Below are 20,548 nucleotides of genomic sequence, written 5' to 3' on the forward strand. Positions count from 1 at the left end.
TAATATCATGCAATATATATATATATATATATATATATATATATATATATATATATATATATGTGTGTGTATTTATTTATTTCATAATCTTAAGATAAATTATTACTAGAAATTGTCAACATTAAGTGCCGCCTAAATGCATACGCACACGCTATTTGTAAGAAAACCGTATATCGTGAAACATCGTGCAATCGTGAATGGCAGTAAGGTGCGAAATGTATGCAAAACCTCTCACCTCCATTGTTGTCGATTCTCTATACAATCTGCTGAATGTGTGTTAGAAAATGTAGAAAGTGCCGTTTGTCAAAATGTTATTAAATCTACAATTTCGATAAAAGAGAGGGAAAAAAAAAGTTTTATATCTTTTAAAATAAAAACTGCGATTATAAACATAATTATAAAATTAAATCACGCTTCTTTCAATTAAACAAGATTAGATTTTTATTCAAATTTGTCAAATGTCTTTTCTTTATATAGAAATAATCTCTAAAATTCCCGATGGATATTATCTCCCCTACTGACCTAAATACTGAGTGGTTATTGTGATAAACTTAGTGATGTCTTCCATGTTAAAAGGAACGACTTCTAGGTCCGCCCAAACGGTGACGCACCTCTCGGCGTTTGTTTAAAAAATTATCGAAGAAAGTTTTCTGGGGAGGTGGCCATTGCCGAGACATCTATAATGATGAGTCGTTCGTCTCACACATCGTCATACACGTTGTCGTCGGCCAGAGGTGGGGGATATCGAGGAGGGTTCCTCTACATGGTGCACACCTATAAAGATTGAAGCGACGCAGGGCCAGGTCACACTTTGTTCCGAAAATTTTCCGGAGAGTAGTTCTCCGGCTGCTGCTTCTCCGGTGTTATCCGTACCGCGACGACTCGACGAGTGATTAGACGACGAAGATGAACAAATTGCTGGCACTGATACTTCTCGCTGCGTGTGTCGTAGCTGGGCCCACGAACGTTTCCGTGCAGCCATCCCAGGATCTGGATTGTCTGCAGCACGACAATGCTCTCTTCAGTTGCATCTTCGTCAAGACGATCAGCACTCTCGACAGGGCGGCTCGATCGAGCGACATCGAGATCGTCGATGGCGTGACTTTTGTACGAGATTTACCGAGTAAGTTTTCACATTTATTTTATGTCTGAATTTATTGAGTTACTGAATTTTAAAGAATGCAAAATTGACTTGATAAAAAATCAGAATGTTATTCATACATATTTTTAGTAGTATTTAATTTTGATGAAATATCATTTTTTTAACATAATTAATATTATAAGATTATACATATACTATGTTAATATTGCACAATATTAATTTTAAACAACATAAATATAATATATATATATATATATATATATATATATATATATATATTACACACATACATGTATTAAAAATTAATATTGAAAAAACTTATAGAGTAGATATTTAAATTTAAATAAATATAATATATTAAAGATATAAATATAAAAGATATAAAGGAATATGTTATACAAGAAATTATTTAATTATTTTTAAATTTAATAAAATTAATAATTGATTAATACAATATAAATACATATTAAATTTTGTTTATGAAATACTGTCAAAAAGATAACAATTTGTATAAAGAATTAATAATTTATTATCTTACCATGAAAAAAAAAAATTGACTGTTACAGTGGAGCGCCTTGGCAAGAGTTTAGAGAAGTCCGAGATGGAGATCATGAATGAATTACCACGCGATAGCTCCGACAGAACGATAAAACTTCTTAGCATGCTGTATGATTCAGCTGTCTCCTTCCTGAAGAGTCATAGCTTGAAACTTAGCATGCCCGAAGGATCAATCTCTCGTGCTCTGGTTGAAGGTAAGTCCTTGGTCTCCATTAAATATTTTGATTACGCAATCGTCTATGATTCCGTAATTATGTCTAGACGATGAACGTCACGGATTCGCGATGTCATGAGTATAAATGAATAAGCATACCTTTCACCTTCGTGATATCTATATGTACAGCGTCAAACCTGTTCCGGAATAAACTCGTTCTCTTTGAGGAAGCGTGAGAGATTCACTTTCTTTCTCAAATATATTTGAAAATGTTCGAGAAAAAATTATTGTGCCGCGTTGTTTACTAGAATGTAACATTCTCACACACATTGATTACTATCTCTAAATATATTTAATATTATTTAATTTTTAAATTTACCAAGCATGTATATGCAAATTATTTATCTTATTAATTTAAACCTTTCTTTTTTTATATACATTAAAAACTTGCTATTAACATGCTAGTAAGTACATGCCATGTTAAATTTATCGGTATCAATGATCGATACCTATTTTACTATTTAGCAAGTGTTTAATAAGTTATAATTATTATAATTATTTAATTATTTTATATAATTAATATTATAATTATTGCTAATAACAAATTTTATCTTGTTGCACATCAAAGCAATCTTATTAAAATAATTGATTAATAATTACTTATCAAATTAATTAATAATAATTAATGATCGTATTTTTTAGACTATACAATAAAATCTCATAATTTCTAAATATTAATTAAATTAACTGTTTTCTCAAATTAATTAGGACGTGGGAAGATTAAGAAAATGGTTTTGCCACTGATCGCCGCAGCCGGTCTCAAGATTTTTGCGTTGGTGCCGATTTTGTTGGGCGGTTTAGGCCTGCTGGCTTTGAAAGCCCTGTTCTTCGGTAAAATTGCTCTGCTTGTCGCCGGCATCGTGGCATTCCAGAAGCTTTTCGGTGGTAGCAACGTGGCAAGTAGTTTCTTCGGCAAGAATCCGGCACCTCTATTTTATGACACAGCCGCTCAAGGAAATTGGCCCGCTGCTGGTTCTCCAGGATTGCATCAAGGATACAGGAGCTTCAACACTGCTGACGAGAAGCTGATCGACAATTGGGCCCAAAATTTGGCATATTCTGCTCACGCACCATCAGTTGCTAAGGACACAAATTAAACGAGGTTTCTCACTCGAGTGTTCCGTAAAATTATGAAATTACCGAAAGCCATATCTCGCGGGGCCAGAACATCTCCTCGAAGCCATCGGACCCACCTACGACTGCTAGATTAGTATTTATGTGTGTACGTCATAATGTAATTTATCGACTATATAAATTATTGAACAATTGTATATCATTATGAAATAATTAACTATTTGTACTTAATAAATTATTCATGAAAAATATATATATCTGTATATATTTTTAAGATTATGTTGTTTCGTTTTTTTTTTTTTGTTAGTATAGACATAAGAATTTATCGTTTAACACAAGAAATTTGTTTCTCTTTTAGAATGCATGCAGAAATTAAAGTTTTAATTCAGAGAAATTATTGTCGCAAATATTCGACACAGCAAGGTGCATAGAAAATACCATACGTGATTATTTTCTGTTAGTGCGAAATGATGACAATTTGCCATGCAATCAAAGTCGTTCCTCGAGCTCATATGCGATTCCAATCGGATATGGACATACCTACAGGTCATTTACACTCCCACTTTTGTCTTGCTCGGTCTTTCTCTCTCCTCGGCTGTCATCTTTGTCGCTTGTTCCATTTCTCTTGTTCGAGTGACTTCCGACTGCACGATTCGGGACACAAGGTTTTACATACCATACCGTGTCACCAAGAGACACGGAAATCTAATTTTCACCAGAAAGTGCGTGAAATGCGACGACGATGACGCATATATAATTAACATAAAGAATAATAATTTCATAATTGCTCAAAGCCAATTGTAGCTCAGACTATTATATGCATATGTAGCACAAATAAATTCTAAATATATATAAATGTAAAATTTTTTATGAGAAATTGCTTAATCAAATAGATTTTTTTCAATAAATTTATGCAACGTTGCAGAATATGTGTTGAAAAAAATAATTGAGCGTGATAAAATATAATTATACTTTTAAAGTCTAATATTTTAATTATAGAATTTTAAGCTTTAATTTTTAATTAAATATCTATATATCTATATATTTTAAAATTTTATGTTAAAATAAATTTATTTTGTCTCAAATTAATTTAAAAAATTGAATTTTATATTTAATTTTAATTCAAATCATTGTAAATAAGAAACTTTTTAAACTTAAAACACACGTTTTTACATATGCAGGTTTTATAAAAATATATTTTGTTTAATTAAATATTTAATTTAGATATTTAATTAGATAATTTTACACATGTAATTAATAAATATTATTAAATTGTTGGAAAAAGATACAAGATAAAAATTAATGTATAACTATAGTAAAAATAAATAGATTCAAGATCTCACTTTTAATTGGAAAATATGTTTGAGTCTGAAAAAATACGAAGAATAGATCCGAAAGTGATCATGAGTAAAAGGAAAATTTACTTGTACCGGTGTACTCTACGTCACGCGATTCTTGTGCCGTGCATGTTCATGTTTCGTTCTTCGGAGAGTCGGCAGAATTAAAATTCTTGACATCGCTGCCCTTGTACGTTGCTTGCCAAATAGTTCAGCATGACCCCCACCACTCATCGATTGGGAATTGTATAAAAGAAAAATTGTCCTGGGGCCAAACAGTCAAAAACGTTTCTTCGAAGTTGCACTATAAAGCACTTCGCGACAATGAAGACGAGAATAATCATCCTCCTGGCGCTGCAACTCGTGACATTGGTGATATCCGATCCAAACCAAAAAGATGTAAATAGTTTGGAGCAATTAGAAGAAAAGCTCACGAGGGCGATGGACGAGCTCAACAGGAAGGACACTATTGATATTTATGGTGATATGGTTACGCTGAGGAAGATCCCGGAAGATGGAAATTCGTCGCAAGAGAGTGCGGATCCGCTTGTGAGCAGAATCGAGAGATTTTTAAAAACTCGAAGAATACAAATTAATCTCCCAAATGATGCTTCAACCGCCGGTTTGTTCGGGCGCGCCCTTGGCCAGAAGAATATCGACATAGAACTCAAAAGTTTGACAAACGGAGCGTCCGAAGGTAAACAATACATTAGAAAAAACTTACTATAATGCTCAAAGAGAAAAAAAAAAAACTAAATATTAGCGTCGTTTTATGTTTAACAAATAAAAAGAAATGTTATCAAATTTGTAAACTGGAAACTTGTGAGCATTTATCTCTTAATTTGTAAATTTATATAACAAAATTATGATTAACATAATCTAGGAAAATATGCTAATAATGTCATAAATATCATCTTTTGGAATTATTGAAAATATTCCAAAAATGTGATCTAGTTTTGATGGCGTAAAATATTTAATATCAATAAAATCTATACTAGATCGCATTTTTTAAATTATTTCAATAAATTCAAAGAACAATTTTTTCTGGCACATATATTTCTAGCTTATAGCACATATATGTATATATACAAAACTAAAAAAAAAATAGTTAAAACTTTGAGTATAGAGTAGATGAAAAAAAAATAATAATAGAAAACAGAAAGGAGAGAAAAAGAATAATGATTTTTACTACAGATTATATTATAATAAATAATATTTGCTTATATAATATAGTAGATACATCATATATTCATAGGCATTACAAAATAATTTAAAATATTTAAAATTTTAGTTTTATATAAATTTTTAGAATAATAATTAACAAACATATATTAATTTATTAAATTTATAAATTTAATTTTGTTTAATACTATAATTATTGTACATAGTATTTTCTACATTACATCTTTGTAATTGTATTAAACAGTGTTTCTCATTATCATATAGTTAATATATAATGGTATAAATTAAATTTTTGTATATTTAATTAAAAAAAAAGAAAAACTATCTATCATAATCTGATTTTAAGCTCCATTTTTCTTATAATTAAAATTAAATTTTTCCGCAAACGTTTTAATAATGATAAGTTATTAGTAATAGCATTAAATCTAAGATTTTGTGTTAGATCTAACACAAAAGTTTCTTGTTCTTGCCTAACGTCCCGATCTGGTATGAATACATCATTCGACATCATGGGCGCAAACTTATAGCGCCTTACCTTTCTAAAGTCTTACCAATGGGGTTTAAGTAGTCCATGAATCTCAGTATTCATTGGTTGGAAAGTATAACTTGCATCTTCCTTTTCCATTTGGTCGCGGCCGAAATACCATTCATTCCTTTTCCATATCTCTCTAGCATAGCTCCATCCTTTTTTCTCATATTTATAAATTTTTTTCAAATTTCTTTTCAAAATTCTTTTACTCTTATATTCACAATACGTGAAATATGTATCGTGCGAGTATAAAAATACTCAAAAATTCAGATATATATTATTAACGTTCATTGATAGACGCGCTGAGAAATCGAGATGAGAGAGAGAGAGAGAGAGAGAGCGAAACGAGAGCATTCATAGAAAGCTGTAACGATGTGTTCCACTTCTATCATATCCGCGAAAACACATACCGAAGGTGGGGGTGGATAAGAAGTGGGTCACCGTTTGATAGGTTTGGTGGGATTCCGGGTTTCTGGGACGGCTACTACAAGGTGTTTAAGAAAGACCTTGAACGAGAGTGTCGTATGTCGAAGAAAGTAGATTGGAAGATGAATATCAATTAAAGTATTTTAGAAATGCTCCTCGATCCCAAGCATCCTATAATTACTAATATTTATCTATTAATTGTGTGCTCTACATTTTTATTATATTCAATACAAATCTTATATATGTTTCGAGATTAAAAGCCTTTTTTATAATATAATTTAACTTTTACATATCTCACCCTTTCTTTTCTTATGTATTTCTTTTATAATTATTAAAAATTAAATACACTATGACTAGAGCATATAATTAATTAAAAATGTTAACAAGTAATACAATTATTCGCAGAAAAGAATATATGATATATTATTTACAGCTCGTACAAAATTGAAGAAGATGATTATTCCACTCTTACTTCTGTTGAAATTAAAGGCAATAATTATTTTGCCCATCGTAATCTCCGCAATCGGTCTGATAGGCATTAAGGGCTTGGGCGCAGGTCTCATGTCGCTTCTGCTTTCCGGCGCCATAGGCTTAAAGGCCCTCCTTACACCACCGCCTCCACCAAGAGTCAGCTATGGCATTGTGAGACCGCATGAAATTCATCACGATCACTGGCATAGATCGGAACAAGAAGTCAATCAACCTTACAAAGGCTGGACACCGGAATTGAACGGCCAATATCCGGAACAATATCCATATCAAGACATTCCATAAAATGCAATGTCCTTGCCACTTGTTCATTTATTTATTTATTTATTGCTTGTCTCTGGCACATACTTGTTTTATATATAAAATAAAATAAATCGTCATTTTTATACAATTTTGTCTTGATTATTGTCTTGTTATTATTGACTGAATTATAAAAGATGTCGTGACATCTACGTGAATTATCAAAATGTCGCGTCAATAAATTACTAAAATCAGATATGTCATATTAATGCTCGATCTAAATGTCAGATTGATAATAAAGATTATTTTTTACTTATTTTTTAATGAAAATTCTAAATAATTAATATATATATATATATAATATGTACGTATGTACGTGTGGATATATATGTATAGCTAGTCATAAACGGGTTACTCAGTCAGCCAGACGAGAAGGCTAATGACCTAGATGGAGGTTCACGGACAGAGACAAGATAGAATGCTATTGTGATGGTGGGGGAAAGACCGGATGAAGATGGGGAACTAGGAAGAGGAAGGAAACGAGGTTACTGTGCCAAGCAAGGTAGAAAAGCGGATCGTAGCTACGATTGGTCCACCGAGTTCCCCCTCGATGCTGCGTAAGTATCAAGGTCAGTGGGTCATTGCCTCCACGTGGTTCTCCACTTCCTCTGTGGCAAGGTATGGCCGTGGCCTTCTTAGTGGGAGCTGGAATAACGGCATCGGTTGTGATTAGTTGAGTCATTGAAGAGGAGTGGGACGGCAAATATGGGTATATATGAACTGTTTGAGAGGACAGCACTGTCGAGAAGCAGCAAAGTCAATGAAGAACGCAGGTTCCAACTCTCATACTGAAAGACATATTTTTTTTAATGTATATTATTGTTCATAAGACGCCACAAGTTTATATTTTTATTTTATAGAATAAAGTTGTAAAAATTTTTAATATATACATATTCTATAGTAAAATTTATTTTTTTTAAATAAAATATTAACAATACTATTAATAATATTAATATAAATTATTTATTTAAATTCTTAATAATTAGTTTTCTGTATCTCTAATTATAATAAAAATATGCAAAAAAATATCTATGATTAGACTTGAAAATATTGTTGCCCAAACTTATTCTTTTCTTATATAACATTAAAAGTTTCAAATATATACCCTGACATAAGCCTGCAATTGTCAAATCATAAATGCACTTTTGTGCAAGTAATTCTACAAATTTTTTCTCTACACTTCTACACATTCTTCATTTTTATAATATTAATATTCTCTTTAATTTTCTGAAAATACAATTCTATAAATATAAAAAATATAAAGTTGCATATATAATAAACGTTTTAAATAATGATTTGTATATAGTTTTAAAAAATTAAAAATTTTTGTATCTTGATAGTTTCTCATTATTTTATATATATACATAAATATTTTCTTTAATTATAAATTATATATATATATATATATATATATATATATATATATACACATGCAGGTTACAAAACACATATTAAAATAATAATATTTTATGATTATACTTGAAACTTTTATATTTTCTTATATTTGATAAATTAAATTAATATATTAACTAACACATATAAGAAACAGAAAGTTGAAAGGAATATTTCACAGATATATTGCTTCAAATATAATTATATATAAAAAATATAATATTATTATTTTATAGAAACCGTGAAATTTATTACAAATGTTGTAAAAAATTTATATGCATTATTTTTTAATATATTAAATTTTTGTAGCACAAAAATGTAATTTTATGAAAATTATTTTTTTATTAGCTAAGAAAGTAGATTTCGATATCTTTAATTTTATAATGATTTAGTACAGTTTCTAAACATTATTTGAATTTTTTAATATGAAATAAAAACTATGATTGCGGCAATAAATTATTTTGCACCTTGACATGATTAGGCCAACAGCGACCGAGTTGTTCGAAATGTAACTCATTGAGAAAACCGCAGCGTAATCGCGCTACATCACTCTATTCTTACAAATCGCTGCATAGAAGAAATTTGTAGCTTTTAACATTCACTTTGAACTGCCGCGACAAAAATGCACAACGTATGTATAAACGCACGCAATGCATTTTTAATGCATAGCGGATGTGCGTTCTCGAATTAACGAGGTCTATGCAATCACTCGAGCAGCACCAAATGTATCAGAAACAGTAATTTCACCTTTCTTCTTTTCTTCTTGCTTGACATCTTGACGTATAAATCATATATGCACTATATACATGTACTCATATTATACATTTCTTTAAAATAAATTCGTCATTCTTTAAAACTAGGTTTGAAAATTACGACATTTTTGACAATAAATAGATGTATATAAATGTATATATAAATAAGAGAAATACGTATAATTTTTATAATATATTATAATAATATATTAATCAGCAGGATATATTTTAAACAACTGATTAATGTGTAGATAAACAATATTTTTAAGTTTATGAATATAACTTTTGTCGTACGTATGTTAATTTATTATCTAATTTTATTTATCAACAAGAGCAAAAATATTATTGTAAGATTTATAAGAATTTTAAAGAAAAATAAATCCAACAACACTTTTTGCACAAACGTAGAAATGTCTAAAATCAAAATAATATGTCAAGCTTAGTCGTTAAAGCACTGGAATCTTATTTTTCTCAATAAAATATAGTCGCAATATTATATCATTTATAAAACAAAACAACAATTTATATGCTTGTGCTTTTCCAGAAGCAAAAAAATCGTCTATAAAAATGTTACAAGTACCGTTTATTAGTAATGTGATACATTGCTCTCAGACGTTTCATTATTTCCAGTACAAACAATTTTTCCAGGTTACATATATTTCTAAATTTTAAACAATACCATTATTGATATTTCAACAATTTCAATATGTAATAATATGATGTGCTGCGAACTATAACTATCAAGGAGAAATTATTGACACGGTTTATCGCTGATTCTGCGTGAATGTTCCTTGAATTGTGGCAAATTGTTAGGTAAATGCGAGCGATTTTCTTGAAACAACGCCTATCTCAATTTCGACTGAAAATAGGGTAACTACAGCGTTCCAGAATGCACAATTATAGTCTTCATATGTATCTCCCGCAATAACATTGTATTCGCACTTTTAAATGCATATTATAGTCTATTATTTTTTAAGTATTCTATAATAAAAAAAAAGTTCTATTTTTTGTCATAAATTTCACATATTATTATTGCGATAATAAGAATTTAATTTAAATAATCTTTTATTTGTATTTAAAAAAAAAAAAATTTGTATCAAATATTAAAAATATTAAATATCAAATAACAAAATATGATAAAACATATGTAATTTTTCTCTTTTTCTTATATTTATCTTCATCGTAGACTGCTTGATGATGAATTGTGAAATTAAATGGCATTATTTTTTATCGAATGTCCCAAATACAGTATCATGTTGCGGTTTCAGTTTATGTCTACTCTCTAAAAACCAGGAAGTATAGATTATACTGCGGATAGTTCTAGTTGAAGTTTGACAAAATAAGAAAAAGGCAATAAAATCACAATATCAAAATGAATGCGTGAACGAATATGTGTCAAATGTTTTAATATCTCTTTTTATTATAAATTTTTTCATTTAATTAACGATGAAGATAAATGCTAAACATTTCAGTTTTTTTTATTAAAAAATTTATGATTCAATTAGAGAAAGATAAAGGCAAACTATTTTTTTTTTTTCTATTTATTACATTGATGCTTACGATCGTGAAGCGCCCACTATTGGCTCAATCTTGTCGCGCAGAGCTTGACAAGAACAGGAACAGCGTGACGCATTCGAGATCGTGCGATTATTAACGAAAGGAAGGCATCGCATGAAAAAGGAAGCAATAAACGGCGAAATGGATGCTTCAAGAAGAAGGCTATTCCGTTCTAAGTCGGCACACCTGCCGCATGGCATGCGAGCGCGTCATATCAAGACGTGCAACGCATACAGATACATATGTGCATGCCACGATAAGATCCTATCGAGTTGCTCGTGAAAATCGACTTCGTACTTTCACATCGGCAGATCCGTCTGAAGCGCTGTTGCTCAAGCGTAGCGCGCGAAAATCGGATCTCCTACAAGCTAGCTAAACTGGGCTGATTTAAAGTAGGACTCCCGTCTCGTTTAGCCTCGTCTCGCAATAATAATTTTCGCGATATACTTATCGTGACGAATTTTTCTGCAATTCTTACTTGCATCCTGTTCGCAAACTTTGTAAAATTTGTCCTTGTTTGTTAGCCTCTTGATTTCATTCATGAAATTGAAAGTGATCTTGCATTGGACGATCGAGCGCCGATAATACCGACAATCATCTATCAAATAATTTACATATATTTGGAATTAATTTGGATTAATTCAATTGATTTTAACTCCATATCATGTTATTGTCTGTAATTATAGCTTTTATTTTATTCTTATAAAATTATATTTTTGTAATAATGAAAGAACAATTTCTAAATCATTTGGATCAAATATATTAGACACTTTATGTATGTTCTACATTATATTATATATTATGTTATATATATGTTTCATGTTATATATATTTTATGTTATATAATAGGTATTATTCTATGTAGTAAAAAATTTTATTATTTTTTAAAATAAAATATATATAACAGTAAATAAAAACTTATAAATATTTATATAGTTTTATAAATTTTTATAAATTATATATATATATATATATATATATATATATATATATATATATATATATATATATATAATCATAAAAGAATATATTTAATTATGCAAAATTTTTTATTTTTAGTTTTTTCATAAATTATCTAGTAATTATTATATAAACTTATAAATATAATAATATAAAAGAATGATGAAGAAATTTTTTATAGATTATAACACTGAGTAACAGCTGATAAGAGAGGCTTAAAAAATAATTAATCACATATATTAACGTATTATTGATAACACAATTAAATTGGTATCGAGGCGATGAGCATTCATTTTCTCATTTATCGTACTCGTTTATTGGTGATGTTTTTTTTTCTTACGTAAATTTGACTCAGATTCGAATTCTCCGCTCTATTTGACGCTCCCTCTCGCCGTAACTACTGGGCGGTTGTGAGAGGCTGCCTCCTCTTCAACATCCACAAAGAAAAGAGTTCCGTCGCCTATACTCTCAACTATGGAGAATGTATGAAACGATCGAAAGGCAAAAAGGAAAAAGGACTATCTGTAGACTCGCTCTATATATACTGCAAGTATCCGAGGGTATGCCCAGTGCACGGAACGCGTCTCATCCGTCAGCTTCAAAGTCCTGCGTCTTCGAGGATATCGTCGCGCTGCTGGCGATCCGTAGACCTGGGACGTGGGAAAATAATTCTTCTTACTTACGACCAAACTTCAAGGAAACATCGAAAAATTCGCGATGAAAGGAATTACGCATGTTGCCGAATTGTCACGTTATCATCTCCTCTTTCTTCTGGTACTTTTTCTTTCGGCATGCGTGAGCGCAGAGATCGAGAGACGCACTTCGAGACAAATGGTGGAAGAAGCGCGGGAGAATCTGGAGTCTAATTTAAACAAGGATTGCGGAAAGTCATACAGTGCCACGTGCCTCAAGCTGGACGTGGTGTCTTTCTTGGATAAATTGTCGGAGCAGGAAAACATCGGTATTCTGCCGGGTGTATCTGTGATCAAGGAGAATAGTACTTCCAATGTTCCGGTATCGGAAGTAGTCGCCAATTTGGCAAGGGACTTCCCGAACGATGTTGAAAAGAGGTTGGATGCTTATTTGGCTCACAAGGTCGGCAGTTACCTTAACAGCCACTCAATCTCCATCAAACTTTTGGATCCAAAAACCTTTGAAGCTACCAAGAGCTTTAACGAAAATGCGCTTGCGCAACTTGGTTTCGGTAGCAATCAAAATGGTGAAGGTTAGAATTTTAGTTTTATTATTTATCTAAGTAAGAAAATAAAGAAAATAGTGAATAATCAAATTATTAGATAATTATTAGATAATTAAATTATTTAAACTCAGAGAATTTATTTTACGAAAGTATATATACTCGAATGAGTATATTTCACTTCGATTATTCCGGTTTTAAGAGATATTAATTATTATTTTATATTTAATATAGCACGCAAAAAGAACAAAGGTGGTGGCGGTGGTATATTGATAGTAGCGGCGATGATGAAGGGAATGATGATGGCAATGGGAATGGCCGGGGTGGCAGCGATAGCCGGAAAAGCCTTGATGACCGGTCTAATGGCGCTAATGTTATCAGCCATTGTCGGCATCAAGTCCTTGGCTAGCGGCGGCGAAAAGAAGACCACGTACGAAATTGTCAGCAAACCGGTGTATACCAGCTCGCACACCCATAGCTCGGAGGAGCATCATGGACACGGATACGGACACTCCGGATACGGAAGATCCCTCGATTCCGTTCAGGACTCGCTTGACCAGGCCGTGCTCAAGTACGGCAACGCGCGCGACCGCAGATCGATCCTGCAGAATTAATCTCAGCCCGATGATCTGAATAGTGGACGAAATAGTGTCCGCAATAGTGGCTGGTACACAACAGAATCATCTTTAGCACATCTCTACCTCATCAAGTTTCTTCCTTTTCTTGCTGTTTCTTTTCATCCTCTAACGCATCATTGCCTCGTGTCTTCATCATCTTTATTTATCTATGTTTCCTTCTCATTTTTCTTTGTCTCTCTTTCTCTCTTCTCTTTCTATCTCATTACACTTCTTATCAACTTCTCTAAGATCTCTCATCTGGCTTCATTTGTCATTTCATAAATTATCATACTTTTATTATTATTTATAGTTACCTATATATATATATATATTTATTACAGTCGTCGTTGCATTTTTAACTAATGTCTATTGAGAAAGCGTACCATCGTCGTGCACGCAGATTGCCCAAGATGTACATGATTTTTGAATATTTATTTTGTTATTGTTAAAGTTGTAATAATAAAAAGGATTTGTAAAGACACACGTAAGGTATTGTTATTGTAATTATTGTAATAATTGCAGGGATCATTAAAAAATCGTATAATAAATCGGGGAATAAATATTCTGCAATAAAAGTGCTTGTCATAGTGATTAACGATAGTGATCAGGAATTTCGTTAGTTTAAATGAGGAAATTACCTTGAATTCTAACTAGCCAGCGTAAACGCATCATGTATAATCTCATCACGCGCTGAAAAGTGCACATGTTTACTGTTACATTAATGTAATTGCTACGATTAAACGTAGATATGTCTGAAGGTGAATGTACGGATTAAGAAGTAATAAGGCCACCACCTTCACCACGACGACCATCAGGCTGGCACTCCTGCATCAAATCATAATGTGTTGCGATTCTCAAGGCGCGCGTAATCTATATTATTACACGCACACACATACACATATATGTATAATGCATATACATAATAGGTTCTAGTGTTTAAAATAAAAAATATAATTATTACCATAATCAATATAATCATAAAAAGCAACGCATCAGAATTTTAATTTATTAATAAAATATAACAAATAATTACGAAATATTTTTTTTATAAATATGATAAAAAATAATAGTGTTACATTATATCCAAAAAAAATATTATAAATATTTCAACATATTTTCTTTAATAAACAAAGAATATAAAAATAATAATAAAAAAATATAATCAAACGTTTTATTAAGTAATATATACATACATATTAATATACATAATTATTAAATCTATTTTAATTATGGATTGTTTTTATATTAATTGTAAAATCTCTGTGATCTTTTAAATTTTAAGTAATTAATTTGTAAGTGGCACAGACTCAGTCTCATCTTTGAAATGTTTTTATAAGCATGTCAGTGTAATATAGTAGTTTGTAATGCTATATCCGGAAACACTTGTTTTGATTATTGCATGTACCATCTAGTTGTGGCTGAAACTCGATGAATGATTTCGATTCGCCTCTTCAGTCTTATTATTAGAAGACTACTTGTCTCTCACTGCAAATAATGACAATCGTGACAAAGCGTCGCGAGAATACCGCGAATGACATAAATCCCAATGTATATAAACGATCGCGATGATCCAAAGATCAGTCAGTGTCAATCCTCTCTCAAAGTTATCCTCCGTCATTTATTAGCGTCATCGGTATCGATCGGCGTTAATTACTCAAAAGTGCAAAAGTGCGCGAACCTATGTTCGTCCTTTGTTTATTGATTGCGTGCGCGATCCATGCGAATGCGTACGAGAATCATGGGATCCGAAATGTCAAGGATTACATTTTTGATACGAGATTGCACAAAGCGCCAGTCGAACGTCGAATATTTAACATCAGAAAAAATGGCATTAAGATCGACGTAAAGGTAGTCCCAATCTCTAGAAATGATTCTATGAAAAATAACGATGATGATGGTTTTCCAAAGTTTCCCGTAAAGGACCTAAGCAAATGCGTTATTGAATTTTCCCTCGGTTGCATCAAGAAACGTTTCGTTCGTTTTTTTGACACAATAACCCGCCTCGAGGAAATTACTCTGCTCGGACAAGACGTGAAATTGGTGAAGATCAAAACAATCCGTAGATCCGACGGTCGAGCCATAAATGATACGGAAGTCAGCATCGAACGCAGCTTGGATGATTTTTTCAATTCCTTTACTCTGCGTATCACGTTACCTAGATGGAACAATAAGCATGAGAAGAATCAAATCGATGTAATGTACGACGAAACACCTGTTGCGGAAGGTTGGTGCTAAGAATATCGAAACAAGATTGCAGATACGAAAACATTTTCAGGACAATTTAAATCCACAAATATTTCTTACAAATGTTCAAATATTTTTAGATGCATATTTAAAACTTATGGATTAGTTAAGAAATTATTATTCTTACAGTCAAATTGTTAAATATAATTTGTTACAGGACGAGGTAAGAAAGGTTGCGGAGGGTGCGGCGGAGGTGGAGGTGGAAAGTGTGGCAAATGCCAGATGATGATGATGGGCATGCTAATGATGGTCAAATTTAAAATAATAGGTTATTAATATTATTTTTATTATTATATTCTTCCATACTCTCTTGTTGCATTGAATATATATTTTCACTATTTAAATATTATTTATATTTAAATATTATTTATATTCTGTCAAATGTTTAAATCATATTAAAATATCTTATTAAAAATAATAATAATTTTAATATTTGATATGATAGCATTGGTGGCACTTAAAAGTATGATGATGGGCGGTATGTCTATGATGATTTCCATGATGATGCTGATGAGCAAGTTTGGAAAGGGTGGAGGCGGTGGTGGAGGCGGCGGTCCATGGCAAAGCGGAGGCAGCGGTCCATGGCAAAGCGGTGGTACGATTAATTTCTTTTTAATATTTCTATGTTTTGTGTCTAATTGTTGAGATCTAAATACAATTAATTTCTTAATGCTTGCACTAATTTACATTTGCTGCATTGATGCTCTATTACAAAATTTTGATAATCACAAACTTTGGTAATTTATAACAATATAAAAAGTCAATATAATTTTCAAAGCAATCTTTTATAACAAAGTCTGTCAACAAAACTAAATATCTTGGCAAAACATTCAATAACATTTACATCTTTTCCCTGGTAACACTTTCTAGGACAACTCAAAGAAATTGTACTTCTTACGAAAGCCTCGGGTGGTGGTGGTGGCGGACCTAGTGATAGTTATGGTGCACCTCCACCAAGTAGTTATGGTCCCCCTTCAGGAGGAGGCGGCGGCTATGGCGGTGGTGGATGGGGTCGCAGCTTCCACAAACGGCCGATGATGTTATCGTACGACAAAGTGATTCAGGAGAAAACCGCAGATGATGGATTTAATCGCACCCCGATGATAGGAGAAGCTATCTCGAACGAGGAGAGTATCGATTATCCAGATTACCAGGATTATCAAAAGTCATCATCAGAAATAAGCTCAAATTCCATGACTTCTAATTGGAATATATCAAACTATAATTTCCATGAATATGGAAACACCAATGTAACTGATGATTCGATAAAAAATAAGTCAAAGGTAGAAACAACGGTAAATGCAAGAGAAAGAAATTTCATCTTTGACAGAAATTTATCTCCCAATCTCATTAATGTAGCCGAAAATGTTGATTTAGTAACAAGCACAAATCAATCTGATGCTACTCATAAGACAGATGTGACGTATATGGATGAATGGCAGGCTACAGCTGAAAAAATAACTTCCAATAATGTTCCATCATCAAATTCGAATGTAAACATTGAATTACAGCAAACCGAATCGCATTCTAAAAATATGTCTTTGTTACGTGGAATTTAGATTGTTAATTGTATAACGCATTATTGTGTATGTATATTTTTAAATAAAAATATATTGCAATGTTATTCAATCATTGGAAAAATGTATTTTACTGATAATACTTATATTGTTCATATTTTTAGTATTTTTAATTATAAAATTTTTAATTATAAAAGAAAATTTTAAAATAAAATTAAATTAAAAATGACATACAAGATTGATATATTTAAAAACAAAAAATATCGTTTAATTTTTTAGTAATTACAATAATTTAATTTAATAAAAAGTGATATATTATATTGTTAGTTTAATAATAACCAAATTATAAACTTTTGTCTCAACAATTTATTACATTGTTTATCGATTTTGTTTGTAAGATAGTAGCGCAATCTTCTGAAGAATCGTCCAAGCTTCCACATGACTTTCTAGTAAGTAACCGACCTTGAATGTTACCGGAAGTGTAAGAAATCCATTTTATCTGATATACTTAATATACCGGTTGAGGGCCTTTGAAGAGCGTAAGAAACATCGGCACCAGATATCGAAGATTGTTCATCAAGTATTCGATCAAGTTCAAAATTTAGCAGATATATGCGAATCGCTTTGAAAAAACATAGATAAAGCATATTCGAGGTCCGTAACGGTTTTTCTTCTGCGTCATGGTCCAAAAATTTCTATATTTCTTCTACATTACACGTATACTTTTCATGCTAAAATCGACCGCAATTATTTATAGTCATCTTTTATTTAAAGAGATATTTCTCACATCGACTTTCCAATGTCAGTATTTATAGCCGAATTCACTGATTTATGGGATATTTATCTAGTATGTTTTGTACACTTATTTATCAAGTGAATGAGTATGTTCTTTATAAAATAATAATAATTGTAATACGATATTAAAAATGTAATGTATCATTTAAAAAATTCATTGATTTGTTAAATTTATAAGATAATATTTTATATTTAATTTATTATATTTATATTACATTTATATTTATTATATTTAAGTCCCCAAATATTTGGTTGGTTTAATTTGGAATTTGAAGAGAAATTAATATAACATTCGTAAGAATAATAAAATAAAGATTTTTTTGTGTGCAAATATATAAATCAAATGAATTCCTAGAAAGTTTAGTAAAATTATTCAGTAAATTACTAAAAATTGATTAATTAACTGTTATATGCATAAATATACATAAATATAAATATTATTTTGTTAAATATTTTGATTTTTATTCAAAATTAACATAAACTTAGTTGCGTTTAGTGATCTTCATACACGGCTGATTCTTAAGTCATGTCATGTCCGAGCTTTTTACTCGCGCAATGATTAACCTACATTAATGCATTGACCATCTACTTAAAGTTCCCGACACGTGCCTTTTCGGTGGCAACGCGATCTGATTTGAAAAGAATAACGGCAGGTGAATTTATCCTCAGACGTCTCTGCGGACATGAGCGTATGCCTTTATGGTTGTGCATTTGATTTTCTCAAGATGATCTCCTTTAGTCGCTTTGATGGAGGAAGCACCTGCTTAAACCACGAGGTCATTTGTCGATTACCGTTAGATAGCCCACTGATCAACGGGATCCCGCTCCCTTTCGCGATCAGGAAAATTGATGAAAGTGTTCGTATCGTCCGACAAAAAGAAGGTTGCCTGTTCCGGAAGTAGGTACGTCGCGCCTGAGGATCGGTTGGTTCACTTTCCTACGTTACTTTATCTCTCGATAGCTATCGCAATAGCTATCCAGAAGAATTCTTGAAAAATATCTATACATACCCGATGACAATTGATTTTGAAATCTACAATTAATAAAATGTATATATCATTTTGGAGCTGGCGCAATTTATATTGCTCTTTATCAAAAATATAAATTATTAAAATAAAAATGAAAAATAAGTAAAAAATTGTGCGAATTGAAAACTTGCACATGGCTTCCTCAATTTTATTTCCTTTTTTTCTTATAATACCTGTAATCATAATTACAAATCGGAATTTAATGCTAGTATTAAATTAATGTAAAAATATTTAGCCTGATATCTCAAAATTTGTGGAAGTTACAGCATGCATATACATTTATTGAAAAATTATTTATTCAAAAATTTCATAAAAAGTAAATCCTTTTACTAATTCTCATCAAATTCAATACCAACCATCCTTTAATGATATTCTATTCGTATAAAAAAATTTAGACAAATATCTCATAATTTGCGGAAATTAAAACACCTTTTTTTGAAGAATTTAAAATTTTATAAAAAATAAACCCCTTTATCGATCCTAGCCAAGTACAATACCAACCAACCTTGAATGATACTTTATTCATATAAAAAATTTTAGCTCATTATCTTAAAATTTACCGCAGATAATCGAACCACGCCCTTTGATGCACATACAAACATACACATATACTCGTCATTTTGTAGAAATATGTTTTTTCGACATTTTAGAACATTCTAAACACATTGGCATCAAAATTAGAAAAAAAATTTTTCTACAAAAAACAAAGCTTCCTCTATGAGGAAGCAATTATATTTTTAATTATAAATTATTAAATTATAAATTATTAAAACAAAAATAAAAATATTATGCATTATTTCATCACAAAAAGCAATAATTAAATAGCAGGAGCAATTTCTATTTTTTATTTTTATTTTTTTTTTTTTTCATTATAATGAGATATTTGCTTGAGAGAATAGAGAGAAAATTTTATAATCTTTCGTTATATTTACTTTCCTTAATATTAACTCAAGTTATATTAGTTACAAGAATATGGTCGTTTGTTTTCAATATTTATTTCCGTGTACATAATTAATATGATACTTCCGTTTAGTTATTTATTCACATATATGTATATGTCACAAAAGTCAAAAGTCATTTCACCGTCTCACTTTGTCAGTTGACGTAATGGATAGATCGGACGGCGGTCTATACTACGTAATATGAGACAATGCATAGAGTATGTTATTTGTTCCGTCAGTGATAGTGCGATAATATTATATTTGCATGTTGTCTGATTCATGGGAAGAAGTGTAGGAGATAGGTAAGTGGGCGAGTAAATGTCGTCGCTTTCTTTGTTA

General features: G+C 31.0%; 3 protein-coding genes and 1 pseudogene across 3 annotated transcripts in view; 3 read left to right on the forward strand and 1 right to left on the reverse strand.

Annotated features, from left to right (window-relative positions):
- The window catches only part of LOC126856369 (sodium-coupled monocarboxylate transporter 1), a 216,006-nt gene that overhangs the window by 47,373 nt on the left and 148,085 nt on the right, over positions 1-20,548 (reverse strand). The window lies entirely within an intron of this gene.
- LOC126856401 (uncharacterized) lies at positions 805-3,199 on the forward strand. The gene is made up of 3 exons (XM_050604867.1): positions 805-1,123; positions 1,669-1,854; positions 2,583-3,199. The coding sequence occupies exons 1-3, from the start codon at positions 907-909 to the stop codon at positions 2,969-2,971; spliced, it is 792 nt and encodes a 263-aa protein (XP_050460824.1). The 5' UTR covers positions 805-906; the 3' UTR covers positions 2,972-3,199.
- Positions 4,557-7,196, forward strand: LOC126856408 (uncharacterized). Its single transcript, XM_050604875.1, has 2 exons — positions 4,557-4,982; positions 6,856-7,196. Exons 1-2 carry the CDS (start codon positions 4,610-4,612, stop codon positions 7,194-7,196), a joined length of 714 nt encoding a protein of 237 aa, XP_050460832.1. The 5' UTR covers positions 4,557-4,609.
- On the forward strand, positions 12,354-14,143 carry LOC126856386 (uncharacterized; annotated as a pseudogene).

Source organism: Cataglyphis hispanica, chromosome 18 (genome assembly GCF_021464435.1).
Source record: "Cataglyphis hispanica isolate Lineage 1 chromosome 18, ULB_Chis1_1.0, whole genome shotgun sequence".
Classification (NCBI taxonomy): Eukaryota; Metazoa; Arthropoda; class Insecta; order Hymenoptera; family Formicidae; genus Cataglyphis; species Cataglyphis hispanica.

Excerpts from the sequence above, each read along its gene's own strand:
- LOC126856401 (XM_050604867.1), top strand. The coding sequence starts at position 907 with ATGAACAAATTGCTGGCACTGATACTTCTCGCTGCGTGTGTCGTAGCT. Across the intron at positions 1,124-1,668 it reads TTTTGTACGAGATTTACCGA|TGGAGCGCCTTGGCAAGAGT; the intron begins GTAAGTTTTCAC and ends TGACTGTTACAG. Across the intron at positions 1,855-2,582 it reads CTCTCGTGCTCTGGTTGAAG|GACGTGGGAAGATTAAGAAA; the intron begins GTAAGTCCTTGG and ends CAAATTAATTAG.
- LOC126856408 (XM_050604875.1), top strand. The coding sequence starts at position 4,610 with ATGAAGACGAGAATAATCATCCTCCTGGCGCTGCAACTCGTGACATTG. Across the intron at positions 4,983-6,855 it reads GACAAACGGAGCGTCCGAAG|CTCGTACAAAATTGAAGAAG; the intron begins GTAAACAATACA and ends TATTATTTACAG.